This window comes from Chionomys nivalis, chromosome 9 (genome assembly GCF_950005125.1).
Source record: "Chionomys nivalis chromosome 9, mChiNiv1.1, whole genome shotgun sequence".
Taxonomy (NCBI): domain Eukaryota; kingdom Metazoa; phylum Chordata; class Mammalia; order Rodentia; family Cricetidae; genus Chionomys; species Chionomys nivalis.
This window is the reverse complement of record NC_080094.1, coordinates 83,861,764-83,880,215: the sequence shown is the minus strand read 5'-3', so window position 1 is coordinate 83,880,215 and position 18,452 is coordinate 83,861,764. Positions and strand designations below refer to the sequence as shown.

General features: G+C 43.0%; 1 protein-coding gene across 2 annotated transcripts in view; it reads left to right on the top strand.

The window, feature by feature from the left end:
• The window catches only part of Agbl2 (AGBL carboxypeptidase 2), a 54,075-nt gene that overhangs the window by 22,512 nt on the left and 13,111 nt on the right, over nucleotides 1-18,452 (top strand). For both annotated transcript variants that reach the window (XM_057781022.1, XM_057781023.1), the window contains exons 10-12: nucleotides 1,641-1,797; nucleotides 15,672-15,798; nucleotides 17,334-17,434. In XM_057781022.1, coding sequence (XP_057637005.1) covers nucleotides 1,641-1,797; nucleotides 15,672-15,798; nucleotides 17,334-17,434 — 385 coding nt within the window. The remainder of the gene's footprint in view (nucleotides 1-1,640; nucleotides 1,798-15,671; nucleotides 15,799-17,333; nucleotides 17,435-18,452) is intronic.

The following is an 18,452-nucleotide window of genomic DNA, read 5'->3' as shown; positions in this document are numbered from 1 at the left end:
CCTCAATACCAGCTACTCCTATCTATGAGGAGGATGGTCTTGTCTCTTGTTTTAGGAGTCTGGTATGGCTTTGGTGAGTCTTGGACTATGGGTACATTTTTAGACATTTAAATCACATCAGATCTTTAAAAGAACATGAGGCATGCATCAGCATATCTGAAGGAGATCCCCCCACATAGCAGGGGTTCCTTCTCAGGCCCCACATAGCTAGCTTGGTAGCTAGCTCTACAAATGTAATCTAATGGTTTTTAGCAACACAGAGGGAACTGGGGAGGAGAGAAAGGCCTGCCAAAGCCACATGCTAGAGTGGGCTAGTCCCTCCTTTATCAACCATTTCACTTGCCCCCCAACCCCTCTGGAATTGAATTTAAGGCTTAACTCACGCAAGGCAAGCACTCCGTCATTGAGCTATGTTCTCAATTTTATCTTATCTTGTGAGACAGAGCGTCTCACTGAATCAATGGCTGCACCGACCGGCTGGCGAGCCCCTGGGGTCTGTAGGCCTCTCCAACCATCTTCTCCATGTTGAGGTTTTAGGCACTCACCACCATGGTCAGCATTTATATGGGATCTGAACTCACGTCCTCGGGTTTGCTAGGAAGCACTTTTCCCACCGAGCCCTCTCTCCAGTCCAGCTATTTCATGTCTGTGTTTGATGCAGGGCCTGGTGTGGAATTCAGTATGTAGACCAGACTTTGTCTCCCTCTACTGGGATTAAAGACTTGTGCCACCATGCTGGATTGTTCTCTCTCTCTCCTCTCTCTCTCTCTCTCTCTCTCTCTCTCTCTCTCTCTCTCTCTCTCTCTTCCTTCCTTCCCTCCTCCTCCTCCTCCTTCTTTCTTTTTCTTCACTTCTTTCTCTTCTTCCTCTTCCTCCTCCTCTTTCTTTTTGAGACAGAGTTTCTCTGTGTAACCCTGATTGTCCTAAAACGCACTCTGTAGACCAGACTAGCCTTGAACTCAGAGATCTGCCTACCTCTGCCTCCTGAGTGCTAGAATTAAAGGTGGGCTCCACCATGCCCGGCCACTTGTTTCATTTTTAAGTCAAACAATTGGATGGAAAAGGTCAGGGAAATTTTGCTATTCATATAAAACTGTAATCATGATGAAGCTAGCAGTGTTTAAGTGGGAAGTAACAGATACTATGATCAGTACTTTACACATTGGTCCTTTCAATGTTCCCACCAGCCCTACGGGCTAACACATGGTCAATATCCTCTGCTGCATGCAATAAAGAAATTGAGTTCCAAAACTGTGATATAACTTAAGCAAGGTCTCAGAGCTCACAAGCAGCAGGGTGACTATTTGGACATAGGATCTCTGACTCCAGAATCCCAGTCCCCTCATATCACCAAATTTTGCTTCTAATGAAGATAAAGTAATAAGTTAGCTTGCACTTTTCAAGCCTGTGTGGAAGCAGCTTGAAGCTGTCGGATACTAGCACCCATCTTAAAAGAGCTTCCATTCCACTATAGGCAAACACATAGCAGATAAAATACCAATGCCAGTTTCTAATCACACTTGTGTGAACAGATATGGGAGAACTGGTTTACCATTGACTGATTCTGGGACCACAGGTAGAGAGTGATTTAATCTCTTGAGTTTGGATGTCCTCTGCATCCTTTGTCTGTTTCTCAATAGACTTCTGGAAGAAAGAGAGGTTCTCTTGTATTGTGATTTCCATGGGCACAGTCGCAAGAACAATATCTTCCTGTACGGCTGTAACAGCAACAGTCGGAAGCACTGGCTTCATGAGCGGGTCTTTCCTTTAATGCTAAGCAAGAACGCGCCAGATAAGGTAAGAAGTTTCCGGCTGAGGAACAGAGTGCACTTCCTGGAGAAAGCGTCTCATTTGGCTCATTGTGATTAATGTTATTGTCTTTAGTGAATTCCAGAACCTAGGTGTCAAGAATTAAAGTATGGCTTAAGAATTGCTAGATCAGGGACTAGAAAGATGACTCAGGGGTTAAGAGCACTTGTTGCCCTTACAGAGGACCCAAGTTCAATTCCCAGGACCCATATGGTGGTTCATAACCATCTGTAACTCCAATCCCAGGGATTCTGATGCCCTCTTCGGATCTATGAGGGCACCAGGCATATACACAGCACACTTACATATATCCAGGCAAAACACTAAAGACTTTTCTGTTTGATCCATGCTGGGGATCAACATTGTCTTGTTTGTCCTAGCTACTGAGAATAATCTGCAGAAATGGCAAACCTACTCTTGTTTGTTTCCAGAACAGAGGACAACTGTCAGGAGTCGTCCTCCCCGTCCTCCCTGTGGTACCAGGGCTAAAATCGGGTCATCAGACTCGGTGATCCATCGTGCCAGCCCATGGCAGATCTGTAAAGCCAGGGTGGTTCAATGATTGCTCACTGGGGATTGCTGATAGTATGGAGTGTCTTTGCATTTGGTGTCAGCCTGGGCCTGTAAAGACGGGCAGGTGCTTCATCACCAGCTACATCCCTAGTCCTTGAATTTCTTTCTGTGGTTATGGAGATGTTCCAAACTCAGATTGTGCTGATGGAGAACAACTGTGTATATGTAATGAACTACTGAATTATGTACTGATGTTTTTAATTTTGGAGTTGTGTTTTTGCTTGTTTGTTTAAGGCATAGTCTTTATCTGTAGCCCTGGCTGCCCCCAAATTCTCTGTTTAGATCAGAGCAGTCCTCCTGTCTTTGCCTCTCAAGTACCAGGATTATAGATATGCACCTCCATGAAGACTGAGTTATATACATTGTCTATTTAACTGTGTAATTCAAACAATTAGTTTTTAATTTTTTATTGATATTTATTGAGCTCTACATTTTTCTCTGCTCCCCTCCCTGCCTCCCCCCTTTTCCCTCCAGCTCTCCCCCAAGGTCCCCATGCTCCCAATTTACTCAGGAGATCTTGTCTTTTTCAACTTTCTTGTTGTGGGAGCTCCTTCCCCTCCTTCAGCCAATAGCCGCTGAGATACCAGCCCACTGGGATGTGGTCTCTCTCCCTTTAAAAAAGCGGCCACTTCCCCCTCTGCTCTCTTACTTCCTGCTCCGCTTCCGGCGACTAGACTCCCTTCCTGATTGCGCAGAGGACTGTTGTCTGGAATGGTGATCTGTAAGTTTTTTCCCCTTTAAATAAATAACCATTCTATAATCATAATTCCAAACTGGTGTGGGATTGTTTGTGATTTACGCCTTTGCCTTCAGTTTCTACTCCCATGAAGATTAGATCTATGTAAGTCTCTCTTAGCGTCCGCATTGTTGTCTAAGTTCTCTGGGATTGTGGTTTGTAGGCTGGCTTTCTTTGCTTTATGTTTAAAAACCACCTATGAGTGAGTACATGGGATAACTGTCTTTCTGTGTCTGGGTTACCTCACTCAAAATAATGTTTTCTAGTTCCATCCATTTTCCTGCAAAATTCAAGATGCCGTTATTTTTTTCTGCTGTGTAGTACTCCATTGTGTAAATGTACCACATTTTCCTTATCCATTCTTTGGTCCAGGGGCATTTAGGTTGTTTCCAGGTTCTGGCTATGACAAAAAATGTTGTAATACGAGCGGCGGACTAAGTTCCTAGCACCCGGCTGCCCGCATGGCTTATGCCCCAAAATAATTACACGGAAACTGTATTCTTTTAATCACTGCCTGGCCCATTAGTTCCAGCCTCTTATTGGCTAGCTCTTACATATTGATCTAACCCATTTCTAATATTCTGTGTAGTACCATGAGCTGGCTTACCAGAAAAGATCTTAACCTGTGTCTGTCTGGAGTGGGAGAATCATGGCGACTCACTGACTCGGCTTCTTTCTCCCAGCATTCTGTTCTGTCTACTCCACCTACCTAATTTTCTGTCCTATTAAAGGGGCCAAGGCAGTTTCTTTATTACTTAACCAATGAAACAACAGATAGAAAGATGACCCACCTCCATCAAAAAAAGCTGCTATGAACATAGTTGAGCACATGTCCTTGTGGCATGATTGAGCATCCTTAACAATTAGTTTTTTAATGTGTAAATTATTTCAGTAAAAAATTGGTGGGTGGGGTTCTTCGACTGCTGGCCCTCACCTCCGTCAGCATAGTCATTCCTTCTTTGAGATCCCAGTAGACCAGCTGAGACACCCAGCCTTGTGAGACTTTCCATTCATAACTAGCCATTGTTGGACTGTAGCCTTATCATCATCATCAACAACATCTGTGAGCTGGCAGCCTAAAGGAAAGCCCAACGACAGTATTTCAATAATGTTCTGGAATGCCAAGGCCCCAACAGCTTGAGTCCTGGAACTCTGAGTAGAAGTGAGCACAGGAATAAAGAAAGGACAGACACTTACTTGTACAGTAAAGCCAGGATCAGCTATCAAAACCCTAACTAGGTTCCCAGCAACCATATGGTGACTCACAACCACCTGTAATGAGATCTGGTGCCCTCTTCTGGCCTGCAGGGACACATGCAGGCAGAACACTGTATACATACTCAATTAATGTAAAAAAAAAAGAAGAAGAAACCCTAACTAGGAGCGACCGCCAGGAGTGTCAAGTGACCACTGGGAGTGATGACAGCAGCTGCTTCCAGAAACTATCATAAGCTCCTCTGGGATAAAGCACCTGTGTCCCAGCCATCAGCCACTATCATTCTCTGTATGAGATACTCCACCACTGAAGCAATCACTGGAACCTCAGACCTGCCTACTCCTAGATGAGCAATCATTGAAACTGTGGTCCCACCTGCACCTTGAGGAGCAAACATCTGAGCCTTGGGCCCGACTGCACCTAGAGGAGTGTTCAACAGAGCCCCAGTTCCCAACTATACCAATTGAAAGAAGAGGGATCCCCTGAAACACAGGCTACACCTATACAGATTGGAGAAAGAGATGGGTAGATAACAAGGTAAGAATACACTCAACAACATAAAGAGCAATACGGCACCACCAGAAACTAGTGGTACTACAACAGCAAGACCTGACCATCCCAACGCAGATAAAAATAACTTTATGAAATTTATCAATTTATGATTGAGGCCACTAAAGAGAAAACAAAAAAAAACTCCCTTAAAAAAGTTGAGGAGCGGGGGGAGGGCAATATTTGGGAGGAGGGGAGGGAAATGGGAAATGGGGAGCAGGTGGAAATTTTAATTAAAAAAGAATAAAAATAAATAAATAAGTAAAAAAAAAAAAAGTTGAGGAGCCACTCGGGAGGCAGAGGCAGGCAGATCTCTGTGAGTTCGAGACCAGCCTGGTCTACAAGAGCTAGTTCCAGGACAGGCTCCAAAACCACAGAGAAACCCTGTCTCGAAAAACCAAAAAAAAAAAAAAAAAAAAAAAAAAAGTTGAGGAGAAGACAAACAAAAAATTGGAAGAAATCAACAAATCCCTTAAAAAAAAAAAGCAAGAAAAAGCAATCTAACAGATGAAAGAAATGGTTCAAGACTTGAAAACTGAAATAGAAGCAATCAAGAAAACACAAACAAAGGGAATTCTGGAAATGAAAAATTTGGGTAAATGATCAGGAACCACAAATGTAAGCATAAACAACAGAATACAAGAGATGTAAAAGAGAATCTCAGGAGTTGAAGATATGATAGAGGAAACAGATTCATCCAACAAATTCTTAACACAAAATCTGGGACACCATGAAAAGTCTAAACCTAAGAATAATAGGAATAGAAGAAAGAAAAGAAGTTCAACTCAAAGGCACAGAAAATAAATTCAAAAAAATCATAGAAGAAAACTTTCCCAACCTAAGGATATACCTATGAAAATACAAGAAGCTTACAGAACACCAAATAGTCTGAACCAAATCCCTTCACCATATAATAATCAAAACACTGAACGTACAGAATAAAGAAAGAATAATAAGGGCTGCATAGGAAAAAGGCCACGTAACATAAAGGCAGACCTATCAGAATTACACCCAACTTCTCAGTGAAAATAATGAAAGCCAGAAGATCTGGACAGGTGTTATGCAGACACTAAGAGACCATGGAAAGACACAGGCTAACAGATTGGATATGAAAACAGAAACCATCCTTCTGCTGCATACAAGAAACATGTCTCGACCTCAAAGACAGGCATTACATCTGAATAAAGGATTGGTAAAAGATTTTCCAATCAAATGGACCTAAGAAACAAGCTGGTGTAGCTATCATAATATCTAACAAAATAAACTTCAAATGAAAATCAATCAAAAGAGGTGAAGAAGAACATTTCATATTTGTCACAGGAAAAAATCTTCAAGAGGAAACATCAATACTGAACATCTATGCCCTAAATACAAGGGCACCCACATTTGCAAAATGTTGTCGTGGTTTCTGTCCTGCCCAGTTCCCACAGTTGTTAAGTTCCAAAGAAATCACACAGAGGTCTCCATTAGTTATAAACTGATTGGTCCTTTAGCTCAGACTTCTTATTAAATCATAACTTATATTAGCCCATTTTTCTTGTCTATGTTAGCCACATGGTTCATTACTTTATTCAGTGAGGCAGTCACATCTTGCTTCTTCTGTGGCTGGGTCATGACTGCAGACTAGGACTTTCTTCTTCCCAGAATTCTCCTGTTCTTATTGATCTGCCTCTACTTTTTGTCTTGTTGTCCCTCCTATACTTCCTGCTTGGCTACTGACCAATCAACATTTATTTAAAATATAATAGACAGAATACAGACCATCATCCCACAGCAGTGAAAGAAACACTACTAAAGCTTAAATCACTCGTGAAGCCCCATAAACTAATAGTGGGAGACTTCAACACTCCACTCTCACCACTGGACAGGTCAGTCAGACAGAAAATTAACAGAGAAATAAGGGAAATAACAGATGTTATGACTCAAATGGACTTAACAGGCATCTATAGAACATTCCACCCAAACATATAAGAATATACCTCATAAGAATACACCTAATAAGAATATTCCTCATGAAATCTTCTCAAAAACTGATCATATACTTGGTAGCAAAGCAAACCTGAAAAGATAAAAAAAGTGAAATAATCCCATGTATCTTATCCAATCACCACAGCTTCAAAGATAGAATTCAACAACAATACTAATTTCAGAAAGCCCACAAACAAATGGAATTTGAACAGTGCTCAAAGGAATCACCACTGGGTAAAGGAAGAAATAAAGAAAGAAATTAAAGACTTCCTAAAATTCAGTGAAAGAGACTCCACAGCATACCCAAACTTATGAGACACAATGAAAGCCGTGCTAAGAGGAAAGTTCATATCACTAAATGCCTACATAAAGAAGCTAGAAAAATCCCACACTATCGAGCTAACAGATAGTATATATAAGTGACCCCCAAAATTCTACCAGGGAACTCCTACAGCTGATAAACACCTTCAATAATGTGGCAGAATACAAGATCAACTAAAAAAATATCAGTAGCCCTCCTACATACAGATGATAAATGGGCTGAGAAAGAAATCAGAGAAACATCACCCTTCACAATAGCCACTAACAGCATAAAATATCTTTGGAAATCTCTAACCAAACAAGTGAAAGACCTATATGACAAAATTTTAAGTCTTTAAAGAAAAAAATGAAGAGGATATCAGAAAATGGAAAGATTTCCCATGTTCATTGATAGGTAGAATAAACATAATAAAAATGGCAATCATACCAAGAGCAATCTACAGATTCAATGTAATAACCATCCAATTCCCAGCACAATTCTTCACAGACCAACTTCATATGGAAAAACAAAAAATCCAAGGATAGCCAAACAATCCTGTACAATAAAGGAACTTCCAGAGGCATCGCCATCCCTGACTTTAAGCTCTACTATAGAGCTATAGTAATGAAAACAGCTTAGTATTAGCAAAAAACAGACAGGTGACCCAATGGAATCAAATCGAAGACCCTGATATTAATCCACACACTATGAACATCTCATTTTTGACAAAGAAGCTAAAATTATACAATGGAAAAAAGAAAGCATATTTACCAAATGGTGCTGGCATAACTGGATATCAACATGCAGAAGAAGAATGTAAATATCTCCATGCACAAAACTCAAGTCCATATGGATCAAATAATTCAACATAAATCCAGCCATACTGAACCTCATAGAAGAGAGAGTGGAAGCCAGGCGGTGGTGGCGCACGCCTTTAATATCCCAGCACTCGGGAGGCAGAGGCAGGTGGATCTCTGTGAGTTTGAGACCAGCCTGGTCTACAAGAGCTAGTTCCAGGACAGGCTCCAAAACCACAGAGAAACCCTGTCTCAAAAGAGAGAGAGAGAGAGAGAGAGAGAGAGAGAGAGAGAGAGAGAGAGAGAGAGAGAGGAAAGTAACCTTGAATGCATGGCCACAGGAGACCACTTCCTGAACATAGCACAGACACTGAGGGAAACAATTAATAAATGGGACCTTCTGAAACTGAGAATCTTCTGTAAGGCAAAGGACACAGATAACAGGACAAAATGGCAGCCTACAAAATGAGAAAAGATCTTCATTAACCCCACAACCCCTCAACAGACAGAGGACTGATCTCCAAAATATACAAAGACCTCGAGAAACTAGACATCAAAATACCAAATAATCCGATTAAAAAATGTGGTGCAGATCTAAACAGAGAATTCTCAACAGAGGAATCTCAAATGGCTGAAAGGCACTTAAGGAAATATTCAAGGTTCTTAGCCATCAGGAAATGCAAATCAAAACAACTCTGAGATACCATCTTACACCTGTCAGAATGACTAACATTAATTGCAGCTTATCCTGGAGAGGTTATAGAGTAAGGGAACACTCCTCCATTGCTGGTGGGAGTGCAAACTTGTACAGCACTTGTCAGTATGGCAGTTTCTCAGAAAACTAGCAATCAATCTACCTCAAGACCCAGCAATAGCACTTTTGGGCATATACCCACAGGATGCACACTCAGACCACAAGGACATTTATTTAACTCTGTTCATAGCAGCATCATTTGTAGTAGCTAGAACCTGGAAGCAACCTGGATGCTTCTCAACCAAAGAATGGATAAAGAAATGTGCTACATTTATACAATGGAGCGGTAAAAAACAATGACATCTTGAAATTTACAGGCTAATGGACAGAACTAGAAAAAAACATCCTGAATGAGGTAACCCAGACCCAGAAAGACAAATATAGAATTACTCACTCATAAGTAGATATAAATCATAAAGCAAAGGATAACCAGCCTAGAGTCCACAACCCCAGAGAAGCTAGAATCCTTATGCAGAAACAAATGGAAGCAGATGTAGAGATCCATGTAGTAGGAGATGGCTTGTTTGCTCCCAGCCACCCAGACCCAAAATAGTTATATAGAAACTATATTAATTACAACATTGCTTGGCCAATAGCTTAGACTTCTTATGAACTGACTCTTATATCTTAGATTAACCCATTTCTATTATTCTGTGACTCATCATGAGGTTCTGGATGCTGGCTAGTGACTTTCTCTTCGGTAGCTACATGGCATCTCTCTGACTCTGCCTTCTTTTCTGCTCTGTCTCTGCTTGGAATTCCTGCCTGGCTCTATTCTGCACTGCCATAGGCCCAAAGCAGCTTCTTCATTAACCAATGGTATACAGAGGGGAATCCCCCACATCACCTCCCCTTTTCTGTCTGAATGAAAAGAAAAATTTTAACTTTAACATAGTAAAATTACATTTAACAAAACATGTATCAACAAGAATTATAGTTACAATATTTAGTCTACTTACATTTGACAAATTAAGGAAAATATTCTATCATCTATCCTATCCTTGTGAATCTAAAGTTTTATATCTAATTTATCTTTTATAATTATAACTATTTTATTTCAACTCCATCAAAGACTCCAGAAGGATATAATATTACCTAAATAAGGAGGAAGTGTATTGTAAGCAACTTCCAAAACCCTAGAATTGACAGAGACATCCTGTTGCCTGGACAGTCACTCGCAGTTCATCTGTACCATTGGGGCATCCACCTTCAGCCCACAGGCCCATAGTATCTGGCAGACTTTTCCATGAAGTAAGAAATTTGATGATCTCTTATGCCTTGCACTGGCAAAGTTTATCAGTTGCTTTCTTCTGTGTCCTGGAAAATGTCTGACAGTTCTTTCATGAAGCAGAAACCCTGAAGGATTGTCTCACCTTTAGGCAAGTTCAGCAGTGATTTTTCTATGGGTCCTACATGTCCAGTTTTTACAGCATACCACAAGCAGTCCATGTAAGAGCAGTTTTTTGCCCAAATGGCTAACCAACTCCATAAGGAGCCTCTTTGTTTGATGCCCATCTTCCTTTTGAAGTAGATTGGTGCTTCCAGGTACAGATAATGTCTCATTGTTGAGAAAAGTCTAAGTTCTTAAAACATTTTAAATGCCATATTCTGGTAGTCTTTGAAGGGTTTGAAGAATATCTACCCATCTAAAATGTATATCTGTAAATCTAGAAAACCTAACTAACATGACTACAAGTTTGATGATAGATGACTATCTACTAACCTTTTTCTTAATTATATATTATATTTTTAAATAAGCTGCACAAACACAATACCTTAAACAAGAACAGAAATACATATACACAGTATAACAAAATCAGCCTTAAATTTGTATCAGTAGGCCAAGATCCACACAAATACAAAGTATTCATTTCTATATAATATTCCCCTTTAAATGTAAATAAACATTTATAAATAATATTTGGAAATCTGGGCATAGTTTTCTCCAAACTGCTTTTTGCTTTTTGTTGGGCAAAGTATTTGGGGGGTTTATGATCTTGGTCCATCAAAACACATTAGCTTAGTCTGGAAGGAATCCACAGGATCTCATCCTCTGTGGAAACAAAAGCAGAACCTCTTTTCCAAAGCAAGATATCCTTAGACCCAAATTTTGAAGTTAATATACCTTTAAAATATAAATGTTGATTTATCTTAGCAGCCTGTACAATGTTTTTCTGTACTTAGCTCATTCATAGTCAAAAAATTTAAAGCAAACCTAGTAATATGCATAATCCAGACTCTGTGTATTTTTCATCTTTATATGGCTTATTTTTCTTTACTCCTTTAATCTGTGGCTGTCTCGATGCTGTCTCTTTAAAGACTCTGTTTTATTTTTTAAGACCATTTATTATTTTTATAACTGTCTATATTCTTTATCTCTTTCTCCCAGGCCTATGTACATTTTTTAAACATACTGTTACCAATTCAGAGGTTTATTTTTGTCTGAATCTGTCTTTATTGTATATCTGTAATCATTTTGTGACCAGGAACACCTTTTTTTTTTTTTAATGGTAAGTGGGCATGGCTAAGACTAACTCTGTGGTTTTGCCTGTTGGTTCTGCCCAGTTCAACTTGGAGGAATCATGTTCACTGCCTTTGACAGCCATGCACACGCCCCAGCTCCAGGGTCACAGAGTGGGTCTATGTCATCATGAAGCAATTTGTAACATGCTGCTCACAGCCCCCATTTAAGTGTTCAGCCTCCTGAAAGAGCCAGAGCCCTCCCTTAAAGAAGCCACTAAGCCTTTTCAGTCACTGGGCTGAGCTCCCGAAGTGTAATGAAAGAGAGGGAGGAGTGATAATATGAACAAGGGGGTCAAGACCATGACGGGAAACCCCAGAATCAGGTGACTGGTTTAGTGGGAGCTCACTGACTCTGCACTGACAACTGGCGAACCTGTACAGGACTGAACTAGGCCCCCTGAATGCAGATGACAATGGTGTAGCTTGGGCAGTCTGTGTGGCCACTGGTAGTGGTTCCAGGATCTAACCCTAATGCATGAACTGACTTTGTGGAGCCCATTGTCTGTGAAGAGATAACTTGCTTAGCGTAGGCACAGTGTGGGTGGGGGAGAGGGCCTTGGTCCTGCCTTAAGGAGGTGATGGACAGATTTAGCAGACTTCCCAGGGGGGGCCTTACCCTCTCTAAGGAGTGGATGGGGAGTAGGGTGGGGAGGAAGGTGGGGGAAGCGGGAGGAGAGGAGGGAGAGGGAACAGGAACTGCTATGTAAATTAATTAATAAATGGTGGGTGGGTACATGCGTGCACGCACACACACACACACACGTAAGCGTGATTAACTCAGGGCCTCATGAATACTAAGCACATGCTCCATCACTGAGCTAAAAAATATCTCAAGATTTATTTATTTATTATTTGGTTTTTTGAGACAGGGTTTCCTCTGGCCATCTTTGGAACTCATTCTGTAGACCAGTCTGGTCTCGAACTCAGAAATCCTCCTGCCTCTGCCTCCAGAGTGCTGAGACTAAAGGCATGTACCACCACCACCCAACAATAATTTTTAAAAAATTGTTCAGGTTATTTCACCTGGACAAAAGTTGAAACTCCTACTGGGTTAAAGTCACCTTAACTGTGCTCAGCAGCGGGGGATAGAAAGGATGAGCAGTGTTAATGTGTGACTGGGAGATGGCTCAGCTGGCAAAATGCTTGCTATGCAACAATGGAGAAGCTGAGTCTGATTCCAGAACCCACATAAAAAAACTGGGCATGGTGATGATCACGTGTAATGCCAACGCTTGAGGAGCCAGGTGGATCGCTGAGGCCAGACAGCTGTCTAGCTCCTTCAGCAGTCCCAGGCTCATGGAAGATCCTGTCTCAAAACAAAAGTGAATGGTTATTGAAGAAAGACACCCAAGGTTGACCTCTGGCCTCTCCATGTGTGCGTGCACACACACACACACACACACACACACACTGATTCACATGTACACTCTCCACACACAGATGTTAATGTGATACAAGTTTCTATACACGGTCATAAATATCAGGGCTGCTAACACATACATGTCCATAATACTAGCTGTTTGGGGGCCAAGACAGGAGACATCATGAAGATAGTTTGCCCTAAAAACTGCAAAGGTAGTGGAAACACTTTATTTTTTTAAAGAATTATTTATTAGTTATATATACAGTATTCTTCCTGCATGCATCCCTGCAGGCCAGAAGATCTCACATAGACGGTTGTGAGCCACGCCACCATGTGGCCACCGGGAACCAAACCCAGCACCTCCGGAAGAGCTGGCAGTGCTCTCGACCTCTTAGTCATCTCTCCCGGCAAATATTAGAAGTTGCCTTTTCCCGTTATAAGTAGATTCACAAATATAACTGCCATTAGAGATTAGATTGGATTTAGAAAAATGATAGTTCAAATTTTATCCCATTGGGTTGTATGTGACAAGGCTGGAAATGTGGTTCAGATCAGAGAGTGCTTGCCCAGCTTGTAGGAGCACTACGTAAGCTGGACGTGAGGAGGTGGAGACAGAGAATCCAAACTTCAAGGTCATCCTTGGCTATACAGAGAGTTTGAACCCACATGCCAAAAATCAAAACCTGTGTGAGAAATGTTTTACATATGCTAGTCTTTTTTTTATAGAAGAAAACAAATTATCTTTTTTAAAAAATTATACATACCAAAAGAAGTTCCCACTCCCTCCCCTCCTCCCACTCCCTCCACACACCTTCCCACCCCACCCCCATCTAATCTTCAGAGAGGGTAAGGCACATTGTCTTGTGGAAGGTCCAAGGCCCTCCCTACTATATCTAGGCTGAGCAAGGTATCCATCCATAGAGAACAGGTTCCAAAAAGCCAGGACATGCAGTAGGGAGAAATCCTGGTGCCACTGCCAGTGGCCCCTCAGTCTGCCCCAGCCATGCAACTGTCAACCATATTCAGAGGGACTAGTTTGGTCCTATGCTTCCTTCCCAGTCCAGCTGGAGTTGGTGAGCTCCCATTAGCTCAGGTAGACTGTTTCAGTGGGCATACCCATCATGGTCTCCAGTAAAGTCCAGTTGAAGGTCAAGACACCTGCTATCCTTATCTATTACAAAAAGAAGATTTTTTTCTCTCCCTTTCTTGTCTTCAGATGAAATCATAATTGTGACTCAGTATCTAAAGCAGCTCAGTGCAGAACCACACTGGTGAACACTGGCGCAGGGCTTAGAGCCCTGCTAGCTCTCGTCCCTTCAGTCCTTCAGACAGCTCTCCAGAACCCTGGATTCCAAGAAGCTAGACAGCGCGACACCTTCTTGTAAACCTTGTTAGCAGGACAGGATGAGGTCAAGAGCTGTTCTAGACCGTGCGTAATGAAGGGCTGAGCTGGGCATAGAAGGCAAAGGGAGGACTGAACTCCTAGTAGAAAGACCAACACCATGGAGGGGGAGAACTCTAGATAGAAATATACAAACCAAAAATCATATTTGGAGGAAAACTTAGACCTGAGAAAGAAAATTTTGTGAAAGAAAATAAGTCATGAAGCCCATACGGATCCATCACATGTGTGTATCCTCTGCATTTACTGGGCGCAAGAGAGCGGGAAAGCTACTGGGTTAAGTCAAGAAAGGGAAGCAAGGCCTAGAAAAGCTGCCTGCTGCCTGAAACGTCAGAGTGTGCCCGTGTGCCAGACCTCTAGAGATCCTGGTGTAGCAAGATGCTCTGGGAACAGGAGCAAATCAGGCTGGAAATGGAATTATCTGTATGTTTTTCTTTTAAAAATCACAGTACACAATAAATGCTATCAGGTCTCTGTTAGAAATATTTCCTATCTGAGCTCTCTGACGACGCAAAAATTCCCAATCAAGCCAAATCAAAACAAGCCAAATTAAGAAATATCCAGGCTTAATGGGAGATCTGCGCTCTCGGGTGGTCCCGAGAGGGAAACCGGGAAGCCGCAGGAACGCGACCCGGGAGGAAGAAAGGGGGACCTCGTGTTCTTCTTTTGGGGGATCACTTAAGTACCCTGAGGAGTGGTCCTGACCCCACCCCCAGGGAGGGGTCAGGACCTGGCCTGCTGGGATTTGAAGTCCAGACCAGGCCTAGGGGCTGGGATAGATGCCAGGGGCTGGGTGGATGGACGGACGGACGGACGGGTGGATGGATGGATGGATGGATGGATGGATGGATGGATGGATGGATGGATGGATGGATGGATGGACAGGTGAGTGGACGGACGGGTGGGTGGGTGGATGGACAGACGAACGGATATAAAGTAGACTTAGGAGGTGGATCAAAGCGATCAGAGTCGAGGTCACCCTCTGTTACATAGCCAGTTCAAGGGCACTCTGGGCTACTTGAGACCCTGGAAAGCGAGGGGGTTGGGGGTAAAGTGTTAGGTTGGGAGCATAGGCCCCAGTCCCTGACATCTATCTCAGCCCCTAGGCCTGGTCTGGACTTCAAATCCCAGCAGGCCAGGTCCTGACCCCTCCCTGGGGGTGGGGTCAGGACCACTCCTCAGGGTACTTAAGGGATCCCCCAAAAGAAGAACACATGATCCCCCTTTCTTCCTCCGGGGGATCGCGTTCCTGCGGCTTCCCGGTTTCCCTCTCGGGACCACCCGAGAGCGCAGATCTCCCATTAAACCTGGATATTTCTTAATTTGGCTTGTTTTGATTTGGCTTGATTGGGAATTTTTGCGTCGTCAGAGAGCTCGGATAGGAAATATTCCTAACAGTTTCTTTAGTTAATCCCCCATATTTCCAGCTGAGGGGACCACACAGCTCCTCACCCACCACTACCTTTTGACATTTCTCAGAATTAGCAGTGGGGCAGGCCTCTAATCCCAGCACTCAGGAGGTAGAGGCAGGTAGATCTCTGTGAGTTTAGGGCCAGCCTGGTCTACAGAGCAAATTCCAGGGTGTCTCTCAAATAAACATTCTTTTTCCATATTAATAATTCTTAGACATCTTGTATTTGTCAGTTTATATAATTAACAGAAAATTTGCTTGTTTTTTAGTTCTCTTTTGACAGTTGTAACTTTAAGGTCCAAAAATGCAAAGAAGGAACAGGAAGAGTTGTGATGTGGCGGATGGGCATCACAAACAGCTATACAATGGAGTCGACCTTTGGCGGGTCCACCCTAGGTAAGAGGCGAGCCTGGCACGGGAAGCCTGGCACAGCATCTGGGAGATAAAAGGCTTGGGAAAGTCAGAGAAATAACGGATGTGCAGGATTTTCTTGCTAGCCTCAAGTACCAGAGTACGGACGTGGAATCCGCGCATCACTGGGCGCCAAATCACACTCTCCTCAGAACCTGCACTCAGGAACTCCCAGTTTTGACTTCGGGCTACATTTATTAAGTTCTGTGGTCCTGGGTTTATCTTCCTTGAAGCTCACATTCCCTCTAAGCTACAGTGATAGCACCTGAATTATGAGTACTGCTTTAGGCGTAGTACCTGCCACAAAGTAAAACCAAAATAATTTTAAAAGAACTTGATAATCCATTACAACAGGAAACTTTTTCATTGTCAAAGATTAGTCTGAACCAGATTAAAGCTAGGAGAGCTATAGTCCAGAAACATACTATCCTAGAACAAGAAGCGGTATTTTAAGTCTGCTTTACATGTGTGTCTCTGTGTGTATACCAAGTCTCTCTCTCTCTCTCTCTCTCTCTCTCTCTCTCTCTCTCTCTCCCTCTCTCTCTCTCTGTGTGTGTGTAGTGTGTGTGTATGTGTGTAGTGTGTGTGTGTGTCTATCATGTGTGTGCATTTGCTTGCAGGGGTTGGAAGAGGGTGTTGGATCCCCTGGAGCTGAAGTTACAGAAGGTGTGAGTGTTCCAGTTTGGGTGCTGGGAACCACGCGTGGGTGCCGTGGAAGCACTAGGGTGCTGGGAACCACGCGTGGGTGCCGTGGAAGCACTAGGGTGCTGGGAACCACGCGTGGGTGCCGTGGAAGCACTAGGGTGCTGGGAACCACACGTGGATGCCGTGGAAGCACTAGGGTGCTGGGAACCACGCTTAGGTGCTGTGGAAGCTCTATTAATGGTGAGCTGTCCCTCCAGCCCTATGAGGAGCAGTTCTCTAAAAATTGACTCACAAATTAGATTTGCATTTAACGCATAAGATTTAGGAAGCTGGAAAGATGTCTCGGCTGTAAAGAGCACATACTACTTACTCTTGGAGAGAATGCACATGCTCACAACTGTCTGTACCTCTAGTTCCACCCTGGGTTTCTGGCACCCTCTTCTGACTTCTGAAGTCATCAAGCACACACATGGTGCAGACATACATGCAGAAAAAAACAAATATTCACAAAATGAGCATAAATATAGAAATCTTAAAAATAAACTAAAAAATTTAGGGCTATGTACACAGATTTTAAAGTTTTTATTTTTGTATTTAAGTGCATGAGTCTTTTGTCCCAGCACCCTAGTGCTTCCACAGCACCCACGCGTGGTTCCCAGCACCCACACTGGAACACCACATGCATGCCTGCCTGCTGAACTCAGAAGAGAGCATTGGATACCCTGGAACTGTAGCTATGGATGGTTATGAGCCACCATGTGGGTGTAGGGACCCTAACCTGAATCCCCTGCAAGAGCAGCAAATGCTGTTAACTGCTAGACCACCTCTCCAGCCCCAGTTTTAAAATCTCAGAAAAATTATGTTTTTTTCCCCAGGCAGTAAAAGAGACACTCATTTTACCATTGAGGACCTGAAGTCCCTAGGTTATCATGTCTGTGACACTATTCTGGATTTCTGTGATCCTGACCAGACCAAGGTAAAGACAGAGTTTCAAACAGTGTACTATCAGTCCTCTGCTGGGCTTCTGTGGGTCCAGAATCAGCTCAGGGGAACTTCGTCGCCCTCTTAATATGTTTTATAATTTATTTTTATTTTATGTACATTGGTGTGAGGGTGTCAGATCCCCTGGAAATGGAGTTACAGACAGTTGTGAGCTGCCATGTGGTTGTTGGGAATTGAACCCGGGTTCTCTAGAAGAGCAGCCAGTGCTCCTAACCACTAAACCATCTCTCCAGCCCCTTTTTTTTGAGACAGGGTTTTTCTGTAGCTTTAGAGCCTGTCTTGGAACTAGCTCTTCTAACCCAGGCTGGCCTCGAACTCACAAAAATCCACCTGCCTCTGCCTCCTGAGTGCTGGGGATTAAAGGCGTGCACCACCACTGCCCAGCTCTCCAGCCCTTCTTAATATTCTTTTTACCTGATGTTTTCATTACCAGAGAAAATAGAACCCCTATCCTGCAAGCTGTCAACAAACGGTGACACGTCACAATCCTCCTAGAAGGAAGAAGCTATGCTTTGGTCCCCTCTCTGCCTAAATGACGGGTTTGCTATAGCAGCACCTTGTCTTCTATTTCAGAACAATGGTGTACACAGCGTGCTCGTTAACTCCGCCCCTCTGGAGCCTGCCTGCCTAAGACTAGGCCTCAGTTGTTGCTTTTTTCTGTTTCATCTTTTTATCCTTCCCCTCCACTGCAAGTGTTCTCGAGCTTGCCTCTGTCCAAAAGCTGAAGGTTTCTTTGGCCTTGTTCTTCTGATGGCTATTTTTGATTCACTCACTCAGTTTGGGAGGAGCGTATACCCATCATCCCTAACACATCTCTCGTATCCCCATATAAGCACTAAATATGCAATGCTTGGTAAAGAATTAAAAGGCCTGTTTGGTGCTTCCCTTCCCCGAGTGATGCTGGAGCAGAAGGCCTTCTCGCTCACATGAGCCAAGCACTCTACTACTGACCTACAACTTTATCCAAACCATCCTTGCCTTAGGCCAAAGTT